Here is a 22,145-nt window from a genome sequence, read left to right as displayed (position 1 = left end):
CCCTTCTCTACAGAATTATGAACCTTCTCAGCATACCAGTGTCAGATAATTACTCTGCTTCCATTGCAAGATTGGGTCTCATCTTTCTGATGAGACAAGAGCAACTATTAAAAAAAATAGTACTTACCAAATTTGTGAGAAAAATGTATTGCAAGTCACTAAGGTGATAGTTTTGTATTGCACAGGCAAGTAGATAGGGGGACGTAAAAACGCTGTATGTTATAAAACAGGGTAAGAAAATGTTGCCCTCCAGTGGTGTCTGCAGAACCAGCAAAATACAGACATTTCACAAAATTTATATTAGTGAGAATTTGTATGAGGTCTCCACAAACCAAATCTGTCAGTGCATGTGCTGAGCTTTGACTACCCTAAGATTTCTTTTTCCATTCTGAGTAAAGGAAAGATATTAAAATTGAATAAAGAAATCTTCATTACTACTCCATTCTACAGAGATGGAACCGAATCCCAAGGTAGCCATAACATTGTAACTTTCCAAAGCACTTGGCTACCTAAAAGGGTTAAGAAATACAGCCATTTATAATTACGTCATGAAATTGTGTCTGTCACCTCTGCATATTTAGCCTGGTTTTTATGAAACATCTGTTGGAAAACAATAAGTGATTGTTGAGAGTACCTTCAGTCTTCCGGAATGTTTTATATATAGTTGATGAAATATTCAATTCAAGGTTTCCTGTCATATAGCTTAGTATGTATAAGCCTCCCACTGCTCATTAATCTCTGATTAATATTTATGACAATTTCAACTGTTATGTCTCTTCTATGCAGAGAAATCATGCACAGTATCAGCACATAAAGGTGTCTCTCACAGTGGACATTGGAATCACATGTAACTTAAACCTGCCAGACATGAGAGAAAATCTTTACATTTCCAATAATTTAGTGTACAGTTAATGCAAGTGGGAAGTGTAGCCTGTGGGCATATCCCTCCAACTGGAGTAAACGCTAGAACTGTGAAATCTGTGATTGTTTCTTTCTTCACTTACTCTATATAAGTAAATAATAAAGATTTTAATCCCAGATTTTAAAGATTTTTGACCATATGTTGTGGCAAAAGTTTAAAAGAAATAGGGCTAATTATACTTAGCAGCTCTATAGCAGTTTCTCTAAGAGTAGAGAAAGAGCTGAGGTAGAGTTAATTTTTATCATACCAACCTGCATTGTGCTGTGTTTTAAATGTGTGAACAAAAATGCTGATAACTCAACAGAGCTTTAGCTATTGCTGAGTACTGCTGGCACATCATCAAGGCCTTCTCTGTTTCTTACTCTGCCTTTCCCATGAGTATTCTGCAGGTTTGGAAGAGGTTGGGAGGTGACACCGTGGGCTACCCCAGGGATAGTCCATGACACGTAACATTATGTTCAACAATAAAACTTCTTACAAAGTAGCTTTGCTCCTAAGTGAGAGCTCAGCTGCTGGCTGGGGACAGCTCTCCACAGGGAGTCATTAGTTTTCCATAATGAGCTTTACAGAACCCAGACAAAGGGAAACTAACAAGTGACTAAAATTTACTTGTCCAAACCAGCTTCAAAGAAATGGGAAGAAACCTAAACGTGGTAACTGTAAATTGCAATAAAAAAAAAAAAAAAAAAAAAAAAAAAAAAAAAAAAAAAAAAAAAGATTTTTTTTGATGATTGCCTTATTTTTTTTTAAATGAAAAAAATACCCACATATTTAAAGTTACAAAGTCAATAACAAAGTTAATAACACTAAAAATTATTAGTTCTGCTTTCTTCTCACAAAATAAATTCAAGACCATGTTTTTAAAGTATTTTGAAAGCATTTTAAAGGTATTTAAAATGAGGGTTTTCACTCCAAGTTTTGGAGTGGACCTATAAGCTTGTAGGAAAAAAAAAAAAAAAAAAAAAAAAAAAAAAAGAACAGTAACCCAGGAACTCCATCATTCTTTCCCCACAGTAATTATCATAATTACCACTATCATAGTTCCTGAAAAACAACCTGGAGACTCTCATTGCCAATCTGTCAAAAGAATCCCTTATAGCAAATCAGATCAGATTATTGTTCTACCAAAACTACTCCTCTCTATTGCTCTCGTAAGTTTATCAAATGTCTCAGAGTGAGGGAAATCTTTTCACTAATCTTTCTTTGAAATAACATGCTCACAGAAACTTGCCCATCACTGAGAAGTAACTTAAGACATAAGGGACTAATAATAAATTTATATTTTAAAAGGTATCAATTTTGGAAACCTCACTAGTATTATTATTACACATAAATATTGTCAGTATTTTACAAGTATTTACATATCTTCTCTCTTTTAATACTTAATTTTCAGTTTTACCCTCAAAATTCCCATCACCTTAAATTCCACTGTTTATAACAGGTGTATAAGGTAAAAAACAGATTTTCTTTTCCTTACATGCTATACAACTTTCACTTACGAAAAAATGTGGAAGTTCAGATTATCATATCACAACAGGATTTATATAGCTGTCTCTCTTTCACTGCCCAAAATAAATAATTCATTCACTGTCCTTTAAGGTGTAGGGCTTCCAAACCAGGGGAAAAAAATCCCATAGTTTATGTAGAAGAATTATTTATTATGATTTAGAACAAGTAACATTGGATTTACATAAAATTTCTCTCAAGTTCTTTATTAAGTCAGTTCAGCCTAAGTAGCACTGACTCTGGAAAAGCTCAGGAAGAGTATTTTGCTTTTGAGGAATGAACAAAACCTCTTTTTCCTCTCAAATATCTCACTGTTATATATCTGTTATGTGATTGCTCTTTATACCAATACCAAAAATGCTTTGAATGTCATTAAACAATTTAAAATGTGTACAGCCTCCTGCTCTGGATTTTGTGGGTTTGTTCCATAACAAGAAGGCAGATTTCAATAAATTAATTAGATAATGCATTGTAGAAGTATCATTGGTAGAATGTGCTATATATTGGTAGTGGTAAATGAACCTGAAAAACAGAAACCTGTCTGAAATCTTTAGTGACTCATCCAGTCACTAAATCTTTAGTGACTCACACAGACTCACCCAGTTTTGTGGGAGGCGTCCAGATCACAGGATGTTACATTTATGTGCCTAACTCACATTTATGTGCATAACTCTCCATCTTCATCACTGTAGTACCTAAGCAATTTTTACCCTATTTTCTAGTACTGAGAAAAGGCTTAAGAGGAAACTTATTCCAGAAGATGAGTACTTATTGTCCGAACTCCAGCACTGCCACATTTTAATATATCTTTCCATATCTGAAAAGGGCTGAAAAGGACAGTATTTACAAATGAAAATATATAGTCATTGCACAAGAAGATTCTTTACTGTCAAGCCTTTTCTGAATTCAGTTGATCCAGTCACAGGACAAACACTCATCGTGTGAGTTGGTGCATTTCACACTAGGAAGGATTCTGCTACCATTTTGTTATGACTGTTAATAGGTGTGTAGCAAAAGATACTTAAGCATCTGTGGATTACCCTTCGGACTCTTCTTCTGTCATCTAAATCCTATAGGACCAAAGGAGGAATAACCCCACACCAAATCAGCGCTGAAATTGCATGAAGTATCACTCCCACATACCTGAAGTTTACTTAATGCCAGTCTGCAGAGTTTAAATGGAGGTATGTATTAATGATATAAAAAGAGCACATTACAAAACATAAATAAATAGGCATACATGCATATGAGTATATAGAACAGGTATAATATCATTTTGCTGTGGAAGTATAGGAAGGAAATCACATACTAGTGCATCCCTCCTTTCACTGTTTTTTCTTCAAAGATAAGAATTGGAAAAGTAAAAATATTTTTTGCCTCACATATCCTGGGCCTTGGTCCTAAGGCTCCAAACAATTCCACTGCTCCTCTCTGCACAATCCTGTATCTTCCAGATTTGCTTATAAAGACCCCACTGATGTTGCTTGACATCTGGTGGTAATGCCCTTGAAAGCAATGACTTTTCTTTGTCCTTTCAAGGGATAAGCATTCTCTTGCTCTTCTCAGGAGTAAACATAAACATTTCCATTTTCAGCTGATGAACTGGAGAGTTGAATGCCTACATATCAGTATCATATATCATTTAGGACAGCAGTGCTAGATCTCAAGCCACACAGAGTTGAGTTCTGGGTAGTTCTGATAAGGATTCCAAATAATACACTTTGAAATTAAAAAAAAAAAGGAGTGCATTTTAGATTAAGCACATGTGCAAAATGAGTGCACTGCCACAATGACCAGTTTAATTTTAAGTACTGTATTTTTTTATAATCTGTTCTTTTCATCACTTTATTAAAAATTGATATATGAACCAGAAAAATAAAAAAATAACAAAAACAATCCCTTACCTGCATCTCTTCCAGAGTACATAAAAATATCAATTTGTTTATATTTATACCCTTATTGGTTTGAAATAAATAAGAAAAAAACCTATTTCTGCAGTCCTAATCAAGTACAGCTGCTTCCCTCCTCTTTGAAGGATTGTATCAGTGGTCAATTAGGAGGTTCAAGAATTGCCATTACAAATGTACAGCACCACCATTACTCCTTAGTGCAAAAATCATTCTCTACAGCTAATATTCCTCTTCTGTGGACAGCTACATTTCTGTGCACAACTATGTATGTCTAAATATGAGCTGAAAAATCTAAGCTGCTATTTTTGCCAGCAGAGATCTAGACCATACAGTCAATAGAGTCCAAAGAATTTTTTTAAAATAACCAGTACCAGAGGCCTGTAGGAGGTGAGAAAAATTGTTTGTACTCTCCACTGTGTGTACAGACTAAATCTCCAGTAACCATTGCAGAAGAAGCTTACAGCCATGGATACACTGTGTTTTCACATCTAAATCTAGGTGCCAACAGTCTGAACCTCACACTCACCATAAGCATCTTTTCAGCATGAAAACATAATATCCAAGAACAGCCTCATAAAACCTTGCACAGATTTCGACAATTGAAACTTAAATGACTGACATTACATCACAATGTGTCTAACACCTACAATTATGTTTGAAATGTGATTGTCTGTTTCTCCAAGCTGTTATAATAAGTTTAGGTATCATACAGCAGTAGGGGCTATTAAAGCTGCCCTTTGTGGTCAGAAATTCAAACCACTGATTAGAGGAACAGCTAGCACTGCTGAAAGTGCCTGCACAGAGTGAAGAATGTTATATGAGTCTCCATGTAAAATAGCTCTGAAAACAGAGATGTCTCTCCCAGAATTTTCAGGAATCTCTGAAAATTATTTTCACCGCTCTCAAAGTGTGGCTTTAACAGAAAACCTTCACTTTGCTTTCCACAAAAAGTATCTTTTCCCAGCTGTAACAATCAACTTCAGTATTTTTTCAAGGCTAGAGAGTCATCAAACAGACAAAGAGAAACTCTTCAGAGTCTGCTTTTCATTTTTATCTTAGGGTTTTGGGGAGATCTATGAACTGCATGCAAATTTTATGTATGAATTCTCCAAAAGCAACTTTGTTTATCACAGTATCTTAGTGAACTGAATTTTCAAGACACTATTAAAGTACTTGATATACTCTGACAGCACTAATACCATGGTTACTGCAAAATATTGAGATGGAATCCACTTCAGACAATGAATAGATAACTAATATTTTTCAAGAATACTAAATATAATGGAATGTGGCTAGTAACCATGCTATATGCACTGATTTTAGAAGTTTAGTAAATTTCCTGGTTTATAGGGAATGATTTTTAAAGTTCCTCTTCTGTGAAGAGGAACTATAAAAGCTGTGCAAAGGAATGGTACACTACCTATGCTACACAACTTTTCTCATTCTAAAATCTACCCATTATTATAATGGGTAACACAGGAAGAAATTAAAGCCTACTGAGGCACTATTACTTGAATTAACTATAGCACAGTTAGGTCCAAATTGTCTTACCAATATTGACTGTCTTTATAATACTGTGAAATGTATACTGGATTATTGTGTAAAACACACTAAAGCAAAGGTCGCAAGAGAAAAACAAACCATGACAAAGAAACTCAGTGCAGGAATTAAAGGTATTAGAAAAGTGCCAAAGTCATGTGAATTCTGACACTGCTTCTTTAAATTTGCAAGGTTTCATTTTTTTTCCTCCAGGTAGAGCAACCTTCCCTCTTCTATGCACCCAGAGCCAAGCAAGATGCAAGTATGGAGCTGCCAGCAGGTGGCAAATTAACAACCTGAGTTCCTCGATGCTATTTTCTTCTTTCAGACAAGCCATACATATTGCTTACCACTCCAACTGCAGTCAGTAAAAAAGAGGAAATATCTAAGCATTGTTTAAAAGGATGAAATTGAGAAAATCCTTCGGATTTTTTTCTTAAAAATGAGGATGAACTTATTTTTTCATTTCTTCTAAAGAATACATTAACATAAAACATTAACAAATGTATTCTTCACTTCAGGAAGATCAACAGAATAGAAGATGAGGAGGACAAGGAGGAAGAGGTGGAGAAGGATAATATAAAAACTGATGTTCTCTGTGCTTTCTAGTTTTGGCCTACCCCAAGAGATTACTTTTATGAAGACTAAAGGCTTTTTTTAAAAAACTGAAATCAATCACTTCAAGAAAATTATGTTCTCAAAATAGAAAGCAGATATAACAGATGAGAATTAAATGACCTTCAATCAAAATTATCTGTACAAGAAGCAAAGAACAGTATTTTTGTGCAAAAGAGAAATTTTACAACCCAAATAATTTTGTCCAAGCAAAAAACCCCAAACTATTATCTACTTCATTTTGAGTGAATAAAAAAACTTGTTTAAACCCTCCCAATATTCTATTCCTTAAACATCTTTTCTTTTTTTTCGAATTTTATGCAACCACAAACCCAGAAAGATAAGGTTCTATTACAAAGTTTGATAAGATCTTCTGACCAGAAGTTTTCTGGATCTCCAAAAAAAAAAAAAAAAAATTAACTACCCAAACCCAGTGTGTTAGAGGTTCTGGGTCTACACTGATCTTATAAAAAAGCTTCTAATCTGCCAACATGGCAAACTACTACCATTTAAACCAAATACTGAAATAGAAGTGTGTTATATATCAAACTTTCTTCTATTGAAATGAAGCTAAATGAAGTAGCTCTGCAGAAGGAAATATTAATAATAAGACAAAAAGAAAAATTGGTGTAAGAACTTCTTTCTTAGCCCTATAGCTCAATTTCCTTTATTGGTGCTTGGATTTCTTGCCAGCAGTGCAACTAAGAATCTTCTAAGAACTTAACATACAACACTGTGGACATTATTTACTTTGTTAAAATTACTCTTCAATTTATATCAATACACAGATGATTGTAAAGAAGACTGCTTGCATTGGTATATTATACTTCAGATGCCTTGCATTCATACCATTCAAATGATCATACAATTAAGTTTTCTTATTTAAAGTGATTTTAAAATACACAATTTTCATTGTCACATTCTATCACACCTACTGTAGTACAGTGCAGAAAATAAAAATATTTACCTCTAGATAAAAAAAGTGTTTTTAATTGTGGAAGCATTTCTAGTTTCAAAAACTCAGCAGTGCAAGAGCATAACAGCTTTCTTCTTAGGACTTACACTATTGTTCCCTGAAACAGCTCACTTCTGGCAGGTTGCTCAGAAAAGACCTTTCTTTAATTTCTGAAGTTCAGAAATGGTTGTTTGATGATAACAAAAGGATAAGTAGATTTTTCCCAGTAGGAACTGCTCATCAAAACAAATGGTGCCTTTATTTTGGGTACTATAACAGCTTTTGACCTTCCAAGTTTGCTTTCCTAATTTTGTTCCTGATGCTCTTTGCAACACTTCATATTTTTCTCTTGTATCAGAAAAGGCACTTTTTTCTCCTTTTTTGGTATTTGCATTAAGCACAAAGCATCTTCCTATCTGAGAAAATATTTCCATCTTTTAGAAGATCTTAATAATTCTCTATTTTTTTAAGTATTTATATGCATGTACACATACATTCACACTCACATCTTTAAAGTATTTCTGCCCTCTTTACCATTTTATCTGTTTAGTTGTTGCTATTATTGTAAATGAAATATTTAAAAATGAGAATTAACACTTGCATAGCTGTGATAATGTACCTGGGAAGTAATAACCGAGAAGTCCCTAGGAATGGGGAAAAAAGAAAATTAAAACCCACAGAACATAAAGCTGTGAGGCCACTCTTATGGAAAATGAGTAATTCTAGAGTAAAATAAGATCATCACTATAATTTCTGTTATATGAAGAACAGAATTTGATGACAGGTCTAATTTTCTAAAAATATTGACTTTTTTATTATTCTCCTGCTTAGGGAGGAGTTCTGGGTTTTGAAAACTTCAGGTTTCTGTGTTCTTATAAATTTGCACATTAAAAATCTCACCTGTACTTCTCCAATTAGAAGAAAAAAAAATCTATCCAATAACAGGTAATCTTTGAAATTTACAGCATACGTGAGATGAAAGATGAAAATTAATATACAGACAGATATTAATTGCTTTCATTCAAGTCATTATTATTATAATTACTATTATTATTATGTGGATTAAGCGGTACCTTTTTATTATAAAAATTAAATTCCAGCAGAGATCTAATACATCAGAAATCATGTTTGCTTAATAACACTGATAAAAATAAATATAGGTCTTCATTAATTCAGAAAGGAACTTAATATTCAACTGTAAGTAGTATGAAACTAACACTTTTAGATCTATGGGAGCAGACAGTCTTAGTAGGGAAAAAAAACCGGATTAGATCCAAAAATGTATTGAAATATGGTAGAAAAGGACATTGCAAGGGCTAGGGGCAAAAGAAAAAAAAACCTGGAAGAGACCTGCTGTCCCCCACGAAGGGGATAACAAGTGCTGAATATCACTGAAGAGATCTGAATGAAAGTGATCTTCACAGTAAGTGTTCCAAGATTTCAGAGATTGATATTCACGGATTTGTTCTGAAGATTTAATTCTTTTTTGATATTGCTTTTCATATACTTCATAGAAGTGAATACAGTTCCTCTATTTCCATTCTCAGTGAGGGAGTTCAGTGTAGAGAGGATTAAATTGGATGTCAAAGACCCCACAGTCAATGATGGTTAAACATAGTAAATTTTTTTTTTCCTCTCTCTTTCTTATACTTTCTCAGCACATACTGACCATTATTTTGAGAAATAAGGATATCAAGGGCTTCAAGACAACCATGCAAGGCAGAAAGGAAAAAATATTTCAGCAAGGGCTTGAAGGAATCCTGACAAGTGTTATGTTCTTAGAATGAAGAGATATCAAATTAAGCTTTGTGCTCTGAGATTGAATAGAAGGAAAAAATCCATTACTAGACAACATGTGACAAAGAGAGAAGATAATATTATAAAATAGATAGTTTTATGCATTAATAAGCTTTCAGCTTCTGAGTTTATCCTACATCATATTTAATAAGATTGGCTCTGGATTAAAAAAATGAATACCACAAATTTAATGCTGTTGAGCTGAAGTAAATAACATTTTAAGTGTCACCAACAAAATCCTCACTCTTATTGAGATAGTTTTGGCTTGGGTGGAAAAACCAAAAGTGATACAATCTTTTAAGCATTTATTTGGAGAAAGACTATGCAAGTTGTCCTCTGTAACTCAGCTGGATAAATCAAGTAAGTGCTTGCAAGCACTTCTTGTGAGAAGAGATGATTTCTTTTAACGTGCTGCATGAAGCCCATGACTTCTGAGTTTTAATGCACACTTTCACAGCTTAGGGATAAATTCTGAATTTTTAGGGTACTAGCAATGCAGGTGTCTATGAATTGTTTGAGGTCTCCCTTGGGGAGCACTTGCAAGATGTGTATTACAATACACTTTTAAATTGTTGCAAATTCCTATCCAATGCTGACAAGAAATAATACAAGAAAATTTAGGACAAAGGGAAATAGTTGATTTTCTACAATTTTAGTAACCAGGAATATGTGAAACAGTTTGTGTTATATCATAAAGGAACACACATGGCAAAAATCTACTTTTAGTGTTAGCAGCAAATGCATTTTTCTGGCTCATACTTTCTAGGGAAGGAGAGCTAAAAATTTAATATAAAAACCCAATCATTTTTAAAGCAATAAAAGTCAAAGAAATGGCTAGCTGTACAGACACGGTGAACAAAAGACATTCTAAAGATGCTCCTAAATGTCAGTACAAGGTAGGATAGGATTAAGAAAATCTGTCACTTCAGAAAATGTGGGAACATCAAGGTGGGCAGATGCCATATGGACTGAACAGTCAAATTTATATATGTCAAAAGAAATAGTCAGCATCAGTAAAGAATGAATAATGAGGTAGAGATAAGGACTACAAAGGTGATAAATCGCATACATCAAAACAGTCTCAATAGATCATTTTCTTCATTTTACACATAAAGTCCACATACTCTTACAGCTGAGGATCCATGAATACTCTTAAGAAAAAATACTGAACTTTACCACAATTCCTTTCTCTCATTTTAGTTTTTACTAGGGACTCAAATAAGAAAATATTAGATGGAACCAAAAAAATTTTTTTTAACAAAACACCTATAATCTTTGGTTTAAAAAATATGAAAAAAATTATAATTTTTTGCATACAGAAGCATCAAAAAAGACACTTGATTTAAAAATCTAAGATTATCTGGGGAAAAAGATCATGCACATCATGACAAATTTCTGTGTTCTAATCTGTAGATTATATGGTAGGTGGGAGATGGTTCGAGTGGCTCATTTAGGATGGAAGTTGGATGTTTTATTCACTGTAAGATGTTACATGCTGACAGCTGAGGACTCATAGAAGGAACACAAAAATAGTCTATTTGTGTGGATTTGGAAGTTTCCTTAAAGTCTTAGATTATATGATTTAACCCCATTTAAATTGGGTTTGTAATATAATAAATAGGACAGCTTAAACACAACTAGCAAAAATCCAGTCTAAATGTTAAAAAATAGAACTGAACAAATGAAAATTTTCAATCACATTTTTACTAGGTCATTGTCAGAGATCTAGACAACAGCACTATTCTTGCTGCTATCAAGAAAACTAGCTCCGTCGAAGCAAGACCTAGCAAAATTTTAAAAAATAATTGTGTTCTGGTTGTGCCTTAACAAGAAAAAAAAAAAAAAATTAAATGCATCATGCATCATTTTAAGACTGCCTCCAAGCTAATAAATGAAACTTTATAATTTGGGGCATTTTTTGAAAAACAAAGAGTAATGAATGCAGTACTAAGATAACTTCTATCCACTGAGTACAACAAATTACGTGCCATAATTGCAGGGATTAGTTTCTTCTTAGAGTTGATTATGTTTTTAAACATTATATTGTGTCATGTATTTCTACATACTAATACTGGTAGATGCTGAATATTTAAAAGCAGGTAGGTTCTAGGAAAGAGGTACAACATTTAATTTTTAGCAATAGTTTGTCCACTTGAGATGGAAGATGATATTTTTCAAAGGTAAATATTCCTGCAATGACTTCTGAACATGCAAAAGAGAAGAAACATTAAAGTGTGAAAAAATCCTAAATTTAGGGTTTTAGTTCAGTTAAGCTGAACTACCTTTTGCTGTATTACAGCTGACTAGAGTTGCTTAAGTAAGGTGAAGTTCTAGGGGTTTTTTTGGTTGGGTTTTGTTGTTGTTTTGGGGTGTTTTTTTGGTTTGGGGTGGGTTGGTGGTTTTTTTTTGTAGGTTTTTTTGTCGTTTTTTGGGGGGTAGTTGGAGGGGTGTTTGGTGGGTTTTCTTGGGTGGTTGTTTTTTTTTTTTTTGACTGATGCTGTTGTTCTATAGCACTACAAAGGCTGGCTACAATATCATGTTTCAGGCAAAACTTCAAGGGAATTTTCATTTCTAAATAGTCACACTGAAATGGAAATGGTCTTTCATACAATCTGTTTTTCTGCTGACAGCTGGAATTTGTTGTTCAAGAACTTTGTGAAGTTTTACTCAAGCTACCTAAGAGGAAAAGATTTGCACCATAAGTTAAATAAATTGGTCAAGCAGTACTGAATTGTCAGCTGATGTGGGAAAAGGTATGCGGAGTAATTGATTCCACAAACAAGATAGTTTTCCAGACTGATTTATTATATATGTGTGTGTCTACATGTGCATACATTTATTTTGCAAGGTTAGAAGCAGTCATGGTGAATAAAATTATCAAAATAATTTTATATTGGCTACGTTAAAATGTGCAATTGATTATTTATTAAATTTCGTAGCACCAAGATGAAAACAAACTTTAAAATTGAAGATATTTTCTTCCTGAATTCAAAGTATCCTAGCTTCAAAAACATTATGTACACCTCTGAACGTCATTTTAGGGACAGCAAATCTTAACTGGACTTGTGGAATGATGGCAATCATCTTCATGATTTCTATAGGTGCCTTCCCACAGACACAGTTGGGAACCCATACTGCCTAGCACACTGTAAAGCCTGCAAACACCAGTCCTTGTCAGTTAGTGCATAGGAGTGGAGCTGAAAGAGGATACAGGTGTGAATCTGGGCACCTGGTATGTCTTGTAATTACCCAAAGGATTGAGTTTCCTAGTTTAGAGATGTGCAGTGACTACATTTATGAAATTTTTGGGTGGAAAAATTTCCATTATGTTTTGTTCCATGTTTTGGAGAACGTGTGAACAGAGAAAGACTGAAGAAGAGAATATAGGTTTGATGAACTAAAGAGGGGTCACATTTCTAAAAAGTCACTTATTTTAATAGTTGGTGCGGTTGCCAACGGTGGTAGTTGGACAAAGTAAGTTCCAGTGCTATAAAACTGTCTGAGCTGAATCTCTCAATCTTTCATTTTTTAGATTCCCTCTGGTACAAAGATGCTCTAAAATCCACTATTTAAAGCCAAAAAAGATGCAGAAAAAGACTTTTTGCCATCTTCTATCTTTCCCAAAGAACCCTATTTTTCAAAAGGAACATATTTATGGACCAGGAGGGTCCTTCTTTAGGGGGCAAATATGCAGAGAGGGGCAAGAATGACAAGGCTTTCATTTAACGTGAGTCGCTCACTAAGACACAGAGTAGGAGGCTGCAGAGTCAACCCCTTTCCCTCCTTTGTGTGCTGTGCCACCCTGTGGGATTCACTGACGGATTCCACAATCCTTATTAGAAATTGAAGAATATTTTCCAGATCTTCTTTTCTTGCCCTGGTACTATTGAGCTATCTCAGATTCCTCAAGCTTTCAAGCTGCCTCCTATCTTCCCTGTATCATTTATAGGCTTGTAGCTTGATGACTAAGAACTGTCTCGAAATTTCTACTCCCCTAATGTGCATTGTTGACTGGATTTGTAAAATATTAAATTGCCCCTTATCTTTGCACTAAATCATACTGTCCATGTGAAAAATTCAACCCCTAAATTAATTCTATTTCTTTTGTTAATGTTTCCTCTACAGCTGACTTTGCATTTACCACTTCAATTGTTCCACTCAGAAATTACTGAATAGAAAGCTTTCTCCGATTATGTAGGATTTTTGCAACAAAAACAACATCTTCTGTTTGATTATTTGCATAGAAACACTGAAAATGCTCTCACACCCTGTCAGCTACTTCACACCTCTGGAGGGGCTTTAACTCTGGAATTAAATGTGAATGTACTGACTCACTGCTCCACATGGGTTTCATTTAAGAAGGTTCACAGGAATGCATTGGCAGCACATTCCTATTACCTCTTAAAGAAAAGCTTAGTTTTCAGATTGTTTTGTGCAAATGAATAAGTGTAATTTTAGAAAGACTGCTTCTCCTATTACCGTACACAACAGAGGCATAAAAGAGAGAAAAAACACACAGAATATGTTAACTCTATTCCAATCCTGAGCCATCTCACCAGTGAGCTGATTGCTCATTCTTCCACTTGTTAGGTCAGGTAGCTGTATGACATTTAAAACACTGCTCAAAGATTAAAACATCTAAAAACTTAGAGTTACTCCATTATAGTGAGTTCATTTAATACTGCTTTTGAAACATTTCACAGAGTCTAGTGAAAGCCCTTAATTTATTCCAATTATCTTTTGTTCACTTCAATTTATGAATACTGGAGCTCAAATAATCAGCCCTTTTGCTCTTTGGCTTCCAAGAATATAATTTTGTGAGTATTGTACAAGTCATCTTTCTTCCACCATCTCACATACTAATTGCAGAAGTCTATTTTTATGATAAGGAGTGGTATTAGCAGACAATTAAGGACTAGATCATTGGTTGTCCTGAATCGCTTTAGAACAGAAATAGCTCACTGAATACAATTTTCTTCTTAGTAAATGTATAAAGACAAATATTGAAAACACATATCCAATTCTTATACGGTTCAGCTACAGAAGGAAAAATGTTCAGAAAGAGCTGAAGAAAAACACCTTGGCATTTGTCCTATTTATTATAGTGTAATAGATTTCATCATACCTCTTTTTGTGGCCCTGGTGTTGGTAGTTTTCCAACAGAACTTGGGGGAAGGGGAGACTTTTTCAGGCTGAGTATACTAAAAGTATGGCCACAAGAGTGTGCATGAAAAAGAGTGCTTTACATTCATTCATTCGTTCATTCATTCATTCGTTCTCTTGGTATAATTCAAAATATATTTACAGTGAGTGCACAGCCAGTGATAATAGCAGGATGGGCTGTTTTTCAAGATAGGCAAGGTGAATATAAAATTTCTTTCCTTCAAAATCTTCAGATTTCCAACAGCAAGACTGAGTGAACTTCTTTCAATGTTCTTTCTAACAATAATTATTACTGTTTTATGCCACAGCCTCTTTTTCTAGGATTAAGATTAGCATCTGTTGTGCATCACACTACAACTAGCCGGCACAAGAAACTCACGAAAACTCATGGCAAACTGACATTTTCTGAACTCTGAGCTTGCTTAGTGAGAAAAAGGAGGAAATTTATTTCCATCATGAAGGAATGCTCAAAGGCATGATTCAATTCCTCCCTTAGAGTCAGCAGGTGAAGTAGTCTTGTCAAAAAAAACAGACAGGAATATCTAGAACTAAGCCACCTCTATAATGGGATGCCAACCACGTCTATCTGCAACTGAGACTCTCTGCACAACCATAGACTTGCTATCTGGAAACATCAGTGGAGCTGCTCTAGACATTATTAGGGTGATAATTTGTATATTTTCACTAAAAGAAAGGGACATTTTCCTTTCTGTATAAACATATACATACACACACATATATACACCTTTATAAATGCAGATACAAAAGGATTACAGACAAAACATCGCTTGATTCCTAATGATGTTTGAGTGGAAGGAAATAGTATTACTAGAACATAAAAGAGAGGGACACATCTTCCTAACATCCTAAAACTAACTGGTGCTATCAAACCTACCACATTTTTCTCCCCAAAATGATAGTTTCTTTTCTTGTCCTCTCTTGTACACACATTAACTAGCCACCTTAAGCAACTATAAAAGAAAGTTTAAAGATAATAAATTTGTCTGTTCTTCCTCTAGTCTCTGGCTCATGCCTACTTAGTTTGGTTAGTTGATGATGGTTGATGCATCACAGTTGTGCAGAGCATGAATGTTATGCCTGCTGGTTATCAAACCAAAAGGTTATTTGCCCTGACTCCTGATGTGTGATACATACAAGCAAACATTAGCTCAGTCAGTGGTAGGAAAGATATGGGAAAAAATTTTTCTCCTTGAAATGAATTACTGTTTAACTGAGACCAAAATTAATAGTATCTCTTCAAATGTCTCATCTGGATGAAGTGTTGCCTAAATTACCTGCTGCCCAAAAGAGCATTAAAACGTGTGGAATTTTCTTTTCTAATAATAGGTAGCCCATTTGGATTTTCATATATAAAAAAACTCTCTAAGTAAATCAAAAGTATAGTTCCACCACTTCTTAAATAAAATTGTTTTGCAATAAGTTTTATATACTTATATACATACTACTAGCAATTACCACTTCAGCTATTATTAAAAAGTAAAAAAATAATGACTTACTATAGCTTTAAATTATTTGCCTTTACTTCTGCTCCTATGTGTCAAAGAGCCAACCTATTGGACTACAATGCTGTAGACAGTAATACACTGCAGATGGTATCAGATGGTTTGTGCTAGCTGTTACAAAACCTAATTAATTAGTTTAAATGATTTTTTTTTCCTGTAGAATTGCCTTTATTTGGACAGGGTGTTTAGTTCTGGATACTAATTTGTTAAGTCATGCTGTGTCCTGCTCCATCATTCAAAATTTTAGTTTATAGGTGACAAATATACCTAGCTACAGAAAGCTTTCATTTTTTTGAAAGGGGCTGGTTTTGCATGGTCAAAGGGAGCTAGCTGATTTCTGACAAAGAGTAAATAGGGCCCTTGGGCAATTAACTATGCCAGCCAACTTAGCCAGTGGGGTTGTTTCCATTTCAGCTGTTTTTTTTGCAATTCACACTCATAAATTGCTCCCCTGGTTGGTATACACTCCCAAGAATAATAAGCTCAAGCTTTATGTTTGTTGCCTAACAGCCTTAAAAAGCGCATGCTGTGATTGAGTGAGGTTTTTTGTTGACTTGTGATATTAACTTTAACAGACTGGGCTCTTCTACATCAGTACTAATTTGATGAATACAGTTAATTTTTAATCTTTCCCATAATATTGTTCACATACTGCATTCCTATTTCAACAAAAACACCCTACAAGGTACTTGCAGGTCAGACATTTTATAGAAAAAAAAATTCTTCAAGAATTGATTAACATAAACAGCTCTTGAAAAATACATTAAAAAAGAGCACCTTTTTTGTCTACATAAAGATTTTTTTCTTTTTCAGAAAAGGCAGTCAGATTTAATAGCATTTTTCTTAAGCTCAATATTTGGTAAAACCTAATTTATTTTCTTCATTAAGCCCCCAATTCTATGGGTTTAGCAGTGGACAAACTACTGCAGGCTTTTTGCCAAACCAGTGATTTTCTTTTGGCATTTTGGCAATCTTGGCACGTGAATTAAAAAAACCAAAACCCCAAACTTCCCCCCCCCACACACACAAAAAAAAAACAAAAAACAAGAACACCAACAGACAAAACCCAAATTTTCCTAGGCCTGGATTGATTTACATGTTTATTATATGTCTGCAGGCACTTATCAGATTTTATTCTTTCAGTGTTCAATCAATTTCATACCCCTTTTTTATTCCTGTGTGTTTTGTTTTATACCTTCATTCTGTTTTCTCTTGAGGTGCATATAGGACACATGAAACGACGCAGCAGCTGAAGGTAATAGGCAAAGCAGGAAGTGCCTACTTCACCTATTTGCACAAAATATCAACTTAAAACAGTTCGATTTAGACAAGACAAATCAAACACCAGCTTTGGACTACTGCTATTTTTCTTTCCCCAGTCCTGATTTCCCTCCTAGCATGATATTTATCCCTATCCATGGTTTTATATTCCTATTTACTTGAACATTAAAGTATCTAAATGTCAGTTCTGTTGGGGTAGTATACCTAGTACTTGCTAGTTTATAAAACAAAAACTTTTGTTCTCACAACACATATCTGTTCCAAATACAGCAGAAATATTTAATGTTTTTCTAAGGCTGAATATGAGGACTACAAATTACTTCAGGGACACAACCGGAATTTGTCTACTCAGTTCAAGAAGTATGTTAATAATGGTACTTAGAGTCAATTTATTATTCAGTTATATTAATTTATACATTTGTTTTTAAATTGCATATGGCTGATGCTAATTTACTTGCTAGTTAAGAGTTTTGTATGAAATTAAAAAAAAATCTTACATCAACGTCTTTAGAAGAAGCCAAATGTTCTTTGACACAGAAGACTAGATTCTTCCCAGGAACATACAATGCAAATTCTAAAATCAATTGTAAAATCATGCTAAATTGCATGTCTTCACATTTAACAGATTACTACTCACTACAATCAGAAATTATATCCTTTTTAATGGAGATGCCTATTTACACCTGTAATTTGAGAATTTTGCTAGAACAGAATGATGACAGTTAAGATTATCTAATGAAGGTATTCCTACAGAAACTTGAACTTGGAATATCAGCACAAACAATGGATAATTGTTGGCAGAGCTGTTTTGAGACAAAACGGATCTGTGTCAGCGTGCAAAGAAACTTAGAAGTTCTATACATGCAAACTACTAATATACATTAATGCTATACTCAGCTAAAAAAACCCTAGACTGCAGAATTATTCAATACTTAGAGATAGAAATGTTACAGAAAAAAGAATGTGAAAACAAAATTATATATCACCTTCTTACTAGTGTATTTTGAGGAAGAAAAATAGATTTTCCTCTAAGAGGTCTTGGGGAGAGCTCTGCTTTATGCCTGTGTTAAGTGTTGTCGTATTTTCCAGAGTCTTTCTCTGTTCCTTATGTCTTTAAAAATCCAGCTGATCAAATTGTTCAGTTCCTTCACAGCCAGAACCCGTTCTTAGGATGAACACAAAGACAATCCTACATTCACTACATTCAGCTAAACTTACCGTACATGGGTGATGATAAGGGTTGTAGCTGGAATAAAGAAGTCATCCACTCTGTCAAACTGCTTTCCCACTGGCTGAGTATGGATTGTGTGATGAGAAACACTCCCACTGGCTTGTGTTATCACCTGCAAAAAGTATCATTATAAACTACAGAAGTACCCTTTAAAAAGAAAATCTCAATCCAAATGAATGAATACAGGATTGTCTCTGTAGTCTCTTGTACTGTCTTTTCCAAGTTATCAAGAAAAGGAATGCAAATAACAGTGAGTAAAGCTGATCAACATTACAGATTTAAGAGAACTATTACATACCTGACCACTTAGTCTTCATCTTTCTTTTTCCCCTCCATCTTTTTTTAACATCCTTTAATCCATATTTATTCATTCACACTACTAAACCTCTTAACAGTTCTTAGTTTAAACTAAATGTTTTTCTGTTTATCTTTTGTTTTTTACACTAGATTTTAGAGTGAGATTAAATTTTTTAAGCACTTCAGCCAGAGTGAAAAGATGCTATCAGCAAATTCACTGGAACATATGGCTATACATACCCCCAGTTTTTGTCAACCATTAAATAATTCAATATTTTTTAAATTATGATATAAAGCTTATCATCATAGTTTCAGTGGATTGTTATAATAAGGAATAGAAATTAATAAAAAAGGAGTAAGGTAAATACAGCTTCTTGAGATATTTCTTTAGTGACTGTCCCTAGGTTTGTCACTGCTAAAAGGTATGAGAAAAAATCAAGATTTTTAATAACTTTCATCTGAAAAAATACCCAGTAAAGACATTTTGACACCTTCAGAATGTCAATATGACCTTAATGAAATGGATGTCTAAAGCCCAGTTTATTCTCTAATTAGGGACAAAAATATCATGAGCAGCAACAGTTTGCTCTCAAAAGACCAGAAGTACAGAACATGCTGCTATTTTCAGCTGCATTCCTTATCCTTCTATCAATTTGACATCGTTAGTTCTGACTATGGGTATTGAAAATAATCATTAACTGTTTTGGTGAGGTCAGTTGTCTGACTTGTTTTTTGGTTACCTAAAATCATTTCTCTGCCCCGCTGGGGTCATGGTAGTAATGCTTAAAGGAAAATACACAACACATTGCAATTACACAAAGGTTCCACTTGTCTGCATTTCCTTACATATCATCATTGTGATCACCTCACCTGCAAAGTCGGTGAATTTTTTTCCATATTTCCCCAGCTCAGCACCCAGACTTGATCATGTGATTTATCATAGTGTAGTTTCACTGGAACAGGATCTGTACTCACTGCCTGAAATAGAATAAAAAAAGAGATCCTTTATTTCCATCACATTTTCAAAAGAAACATAATATATATGCTCGAATGAAAATGATGAGTAGATGTTAATTTTCAGATATTTTCATATATTCTTATTCAATATATTCTTAAATATATTTAAGAATTGTATTTTCAATTGCTGAAACAGCTCTCTGATTAATTCAGTTACTGAATTGTTGAAAATATGTTGTTTATTCATGATGTACTCTAACACTTAGTATCAAAACTACATTATACTGAAGCATTTAAGAAGTTGAAAACAAAGCGTTTAAATCAAGTACAAAATCACTTATCTCCATTCTCTGCTGTCACTCTCACTTTACACGTAATGGTTGAAAAACTACACCAATTACCAAAAAATGGTTAAAAAGGGAAGAGTATTCTCAAGCCATATACTGGAATTCATAGAAGATGTTACTGCAAAAAATCAACCAATGTTGCTGCACCCAGAGCTTCCTATCTGTTAAAATGTATATATTTTGTTGAAGTAGGAATGATTGTTTTCATATTTTTTCCAGCTGCAGTTGCTACTTTTCATAGACCTGTGATCAGAACCAAAGTGTTTTACCTACAACTTTAAGCACTGTCTCTTGAGACCATGAAGTTTTTAGACAGCTGAGATCCAAACTTCCTTTGTTACAAAACCTGAGGGATTCAGAGGTATGAAATGAAAGGACAATGTATTTGATTAAGAGATGTTATGCACAGGCAAAACAAGAGGGGGGATTACTTTTTATTTTCATCATTAAAGAAGAAAAAATAGGCGGAAATTGTTTTTCAGTCTTACTATTATGGAACTCTAAAGCACAGCTTGTTTATCAGTGTGTCAAGGAGAGTACCAGCTGGCTAATTAAGTGAACCTAATTTAAACTAATGATGTAGATCCTCAAGATAATGCACTAATGGCTGGCTGAGACTGTTGATGATACTTAAACTGTACTCCTGAGGTGTTGCAAGCGACCACTTCATCGAAGCAGAATTTGTTTTTCCTTTTGAAAATGGAAAATGAAGCCAGGTTGCTCACCGGCTCATTTAAAATCAGAAGTTACCCTTTGAAAAAGGTCACCTGTGTTTGATAACTTCTTCTTGCTACATGCTAGAAAACAAGTTGTTTAAAATAATACTTGAACTTGTTGTATAGCTAATTTGTCGAGGCATGTCAAATTTCTTTTTGGCTTTCCCAGACAAAGGTCTGACCCATACATGTTCTGCCAGAGGACTGCCAGCTGCGTTCAGAGTTGGGGCTATGGCACAGCCAGGAGGAGCACAAGGAATTGCCTTCAGGGTCAGGCACAGGCAGTACAGCTCCCTAGAGGGAAGCCAGCAGCAAAAAGGAGCTGAGCATCTCGGAAACAGACTTTCACAGCTGTTTCTAGCCGACCAGGCTGATCTGCCAGCAGCAGAGGCCTGAAGGACAACTCTGTTTACTTCAGCCTCTAAGTCATCCCAACTTGCTGGAGTGCTGCTATGCAACACTGCAGAGTTCTTGCTTTCAGGAATTTAAAAATGAAAGCAAATGCTTCTCTTGACTTTAGAATGAGAATTACCTCCCTAAGCCAAAAAGTCTCCCTCTATATATATCTCTAAATATGCAACATCCATGTTTCCAATACATTTCAATTTAGTCTGCTATAGAATCCTCTAAAGTACTTATTTTGATAAATATACCTGTCATAAAAATAAATCATCCTCAAATCTAGTTGTCACATATCTGCACACCTTTTACATTAACTTTCATAGTAGAACGGAATAACGTGCCTAGTAGTAATTCAGAGAAAACCCGGTAATAAGCAAAACCAAATAAACATTATTTTTATACAGAGAATAGCATCACTACATGACTTAAAGTCTTTTCAAATAAATTTTTAATTTTCTTTAGGGTTTTTGCACAGTGATGGAAGTTTCATTAGAGTGCTCTTGCTTTCAAAATATGAAATTATCTCCACATTTGTTCCCACTAGCCTATGTGCTTTTTTTGCAATGTAGTTCCTTATTTAAGATGGAGACTAGAAATAGTTACCTGCACATGTACATGTATGGAAATTATATCCTCTGTATTAATATGATCTTTAGGAAAAAGGCAGTCTAACAAGAAAAATGCTCTCATTTCTGTAAACCTGAGTTTCTATTTTCAAAAAATGAATTAAATCTTCATTTTACCCTGGGTTACACAGTACTCTAAGTAATGAAAGTAGACTGACCTGGAAAACTGAATACCCTTTTGTGCCTCCTGTTTGTGAAAGTGTCTTTGTAAGTGCGTATCATATGAATAAAGCAATGTTTAATGGTTAGGACATTATTCATGCTTGCAAAACATAAAGCTAGAAAATAAATGTTTACTTTTAAAAGACAAGAAGAGAGACCCATGCACATTTTAAGAAATGCTAAACAAAGTATCTCT

General features: G+C 34.3%; 1 protein-coding gene across 2 annotated transcripts in view; it reads right to left on the bottom strand.

Annotated features, from left to right (window-relative positions):
• The window catches only part of FSTL5 (follistatin like 5), a 305,571-nt gene that overhangs the window by 9,461 nt on the left and 273,965 nt on the right, over positions 1-22,145 (bottom strand). For both annotated transcript variants that reach the window (XM_066317637.1, XM_066317638.1), the window contains 2 exons: positions 19,610-19,717; positions 18,430-18,554 (listed from right to left, as the gene is read on the bottom strand). In XM_066317637.1, the coding sequence (XP_066173734.1) occupies positions 18,430-18,554; positions 19,610-19,717 (233 nt within the window). The remainder of the gene's footprint in view (positions 1-18,429; positions 18,555-19,609; positions 19,718-22,145) is intronic.

This window comes from Sylvia atricapilla, chromosome 4 (genome assembly GCF_009819655.1).
Source record: "Sylvia atricapilla isolate bSylAtr1 chromosome 4, bSylAtr1.pri, whole genome shotgun sequence".
Classification (NCBI taxonomy): Eukaryota; Metazoa; Chordata; class Aves; order Passeriformes; family Sylviidae; genus Sylvia; species Sylvia atricapilla.
This window is presented reverse-complemented; position numbering and strand designations above follow the sequence as displayed.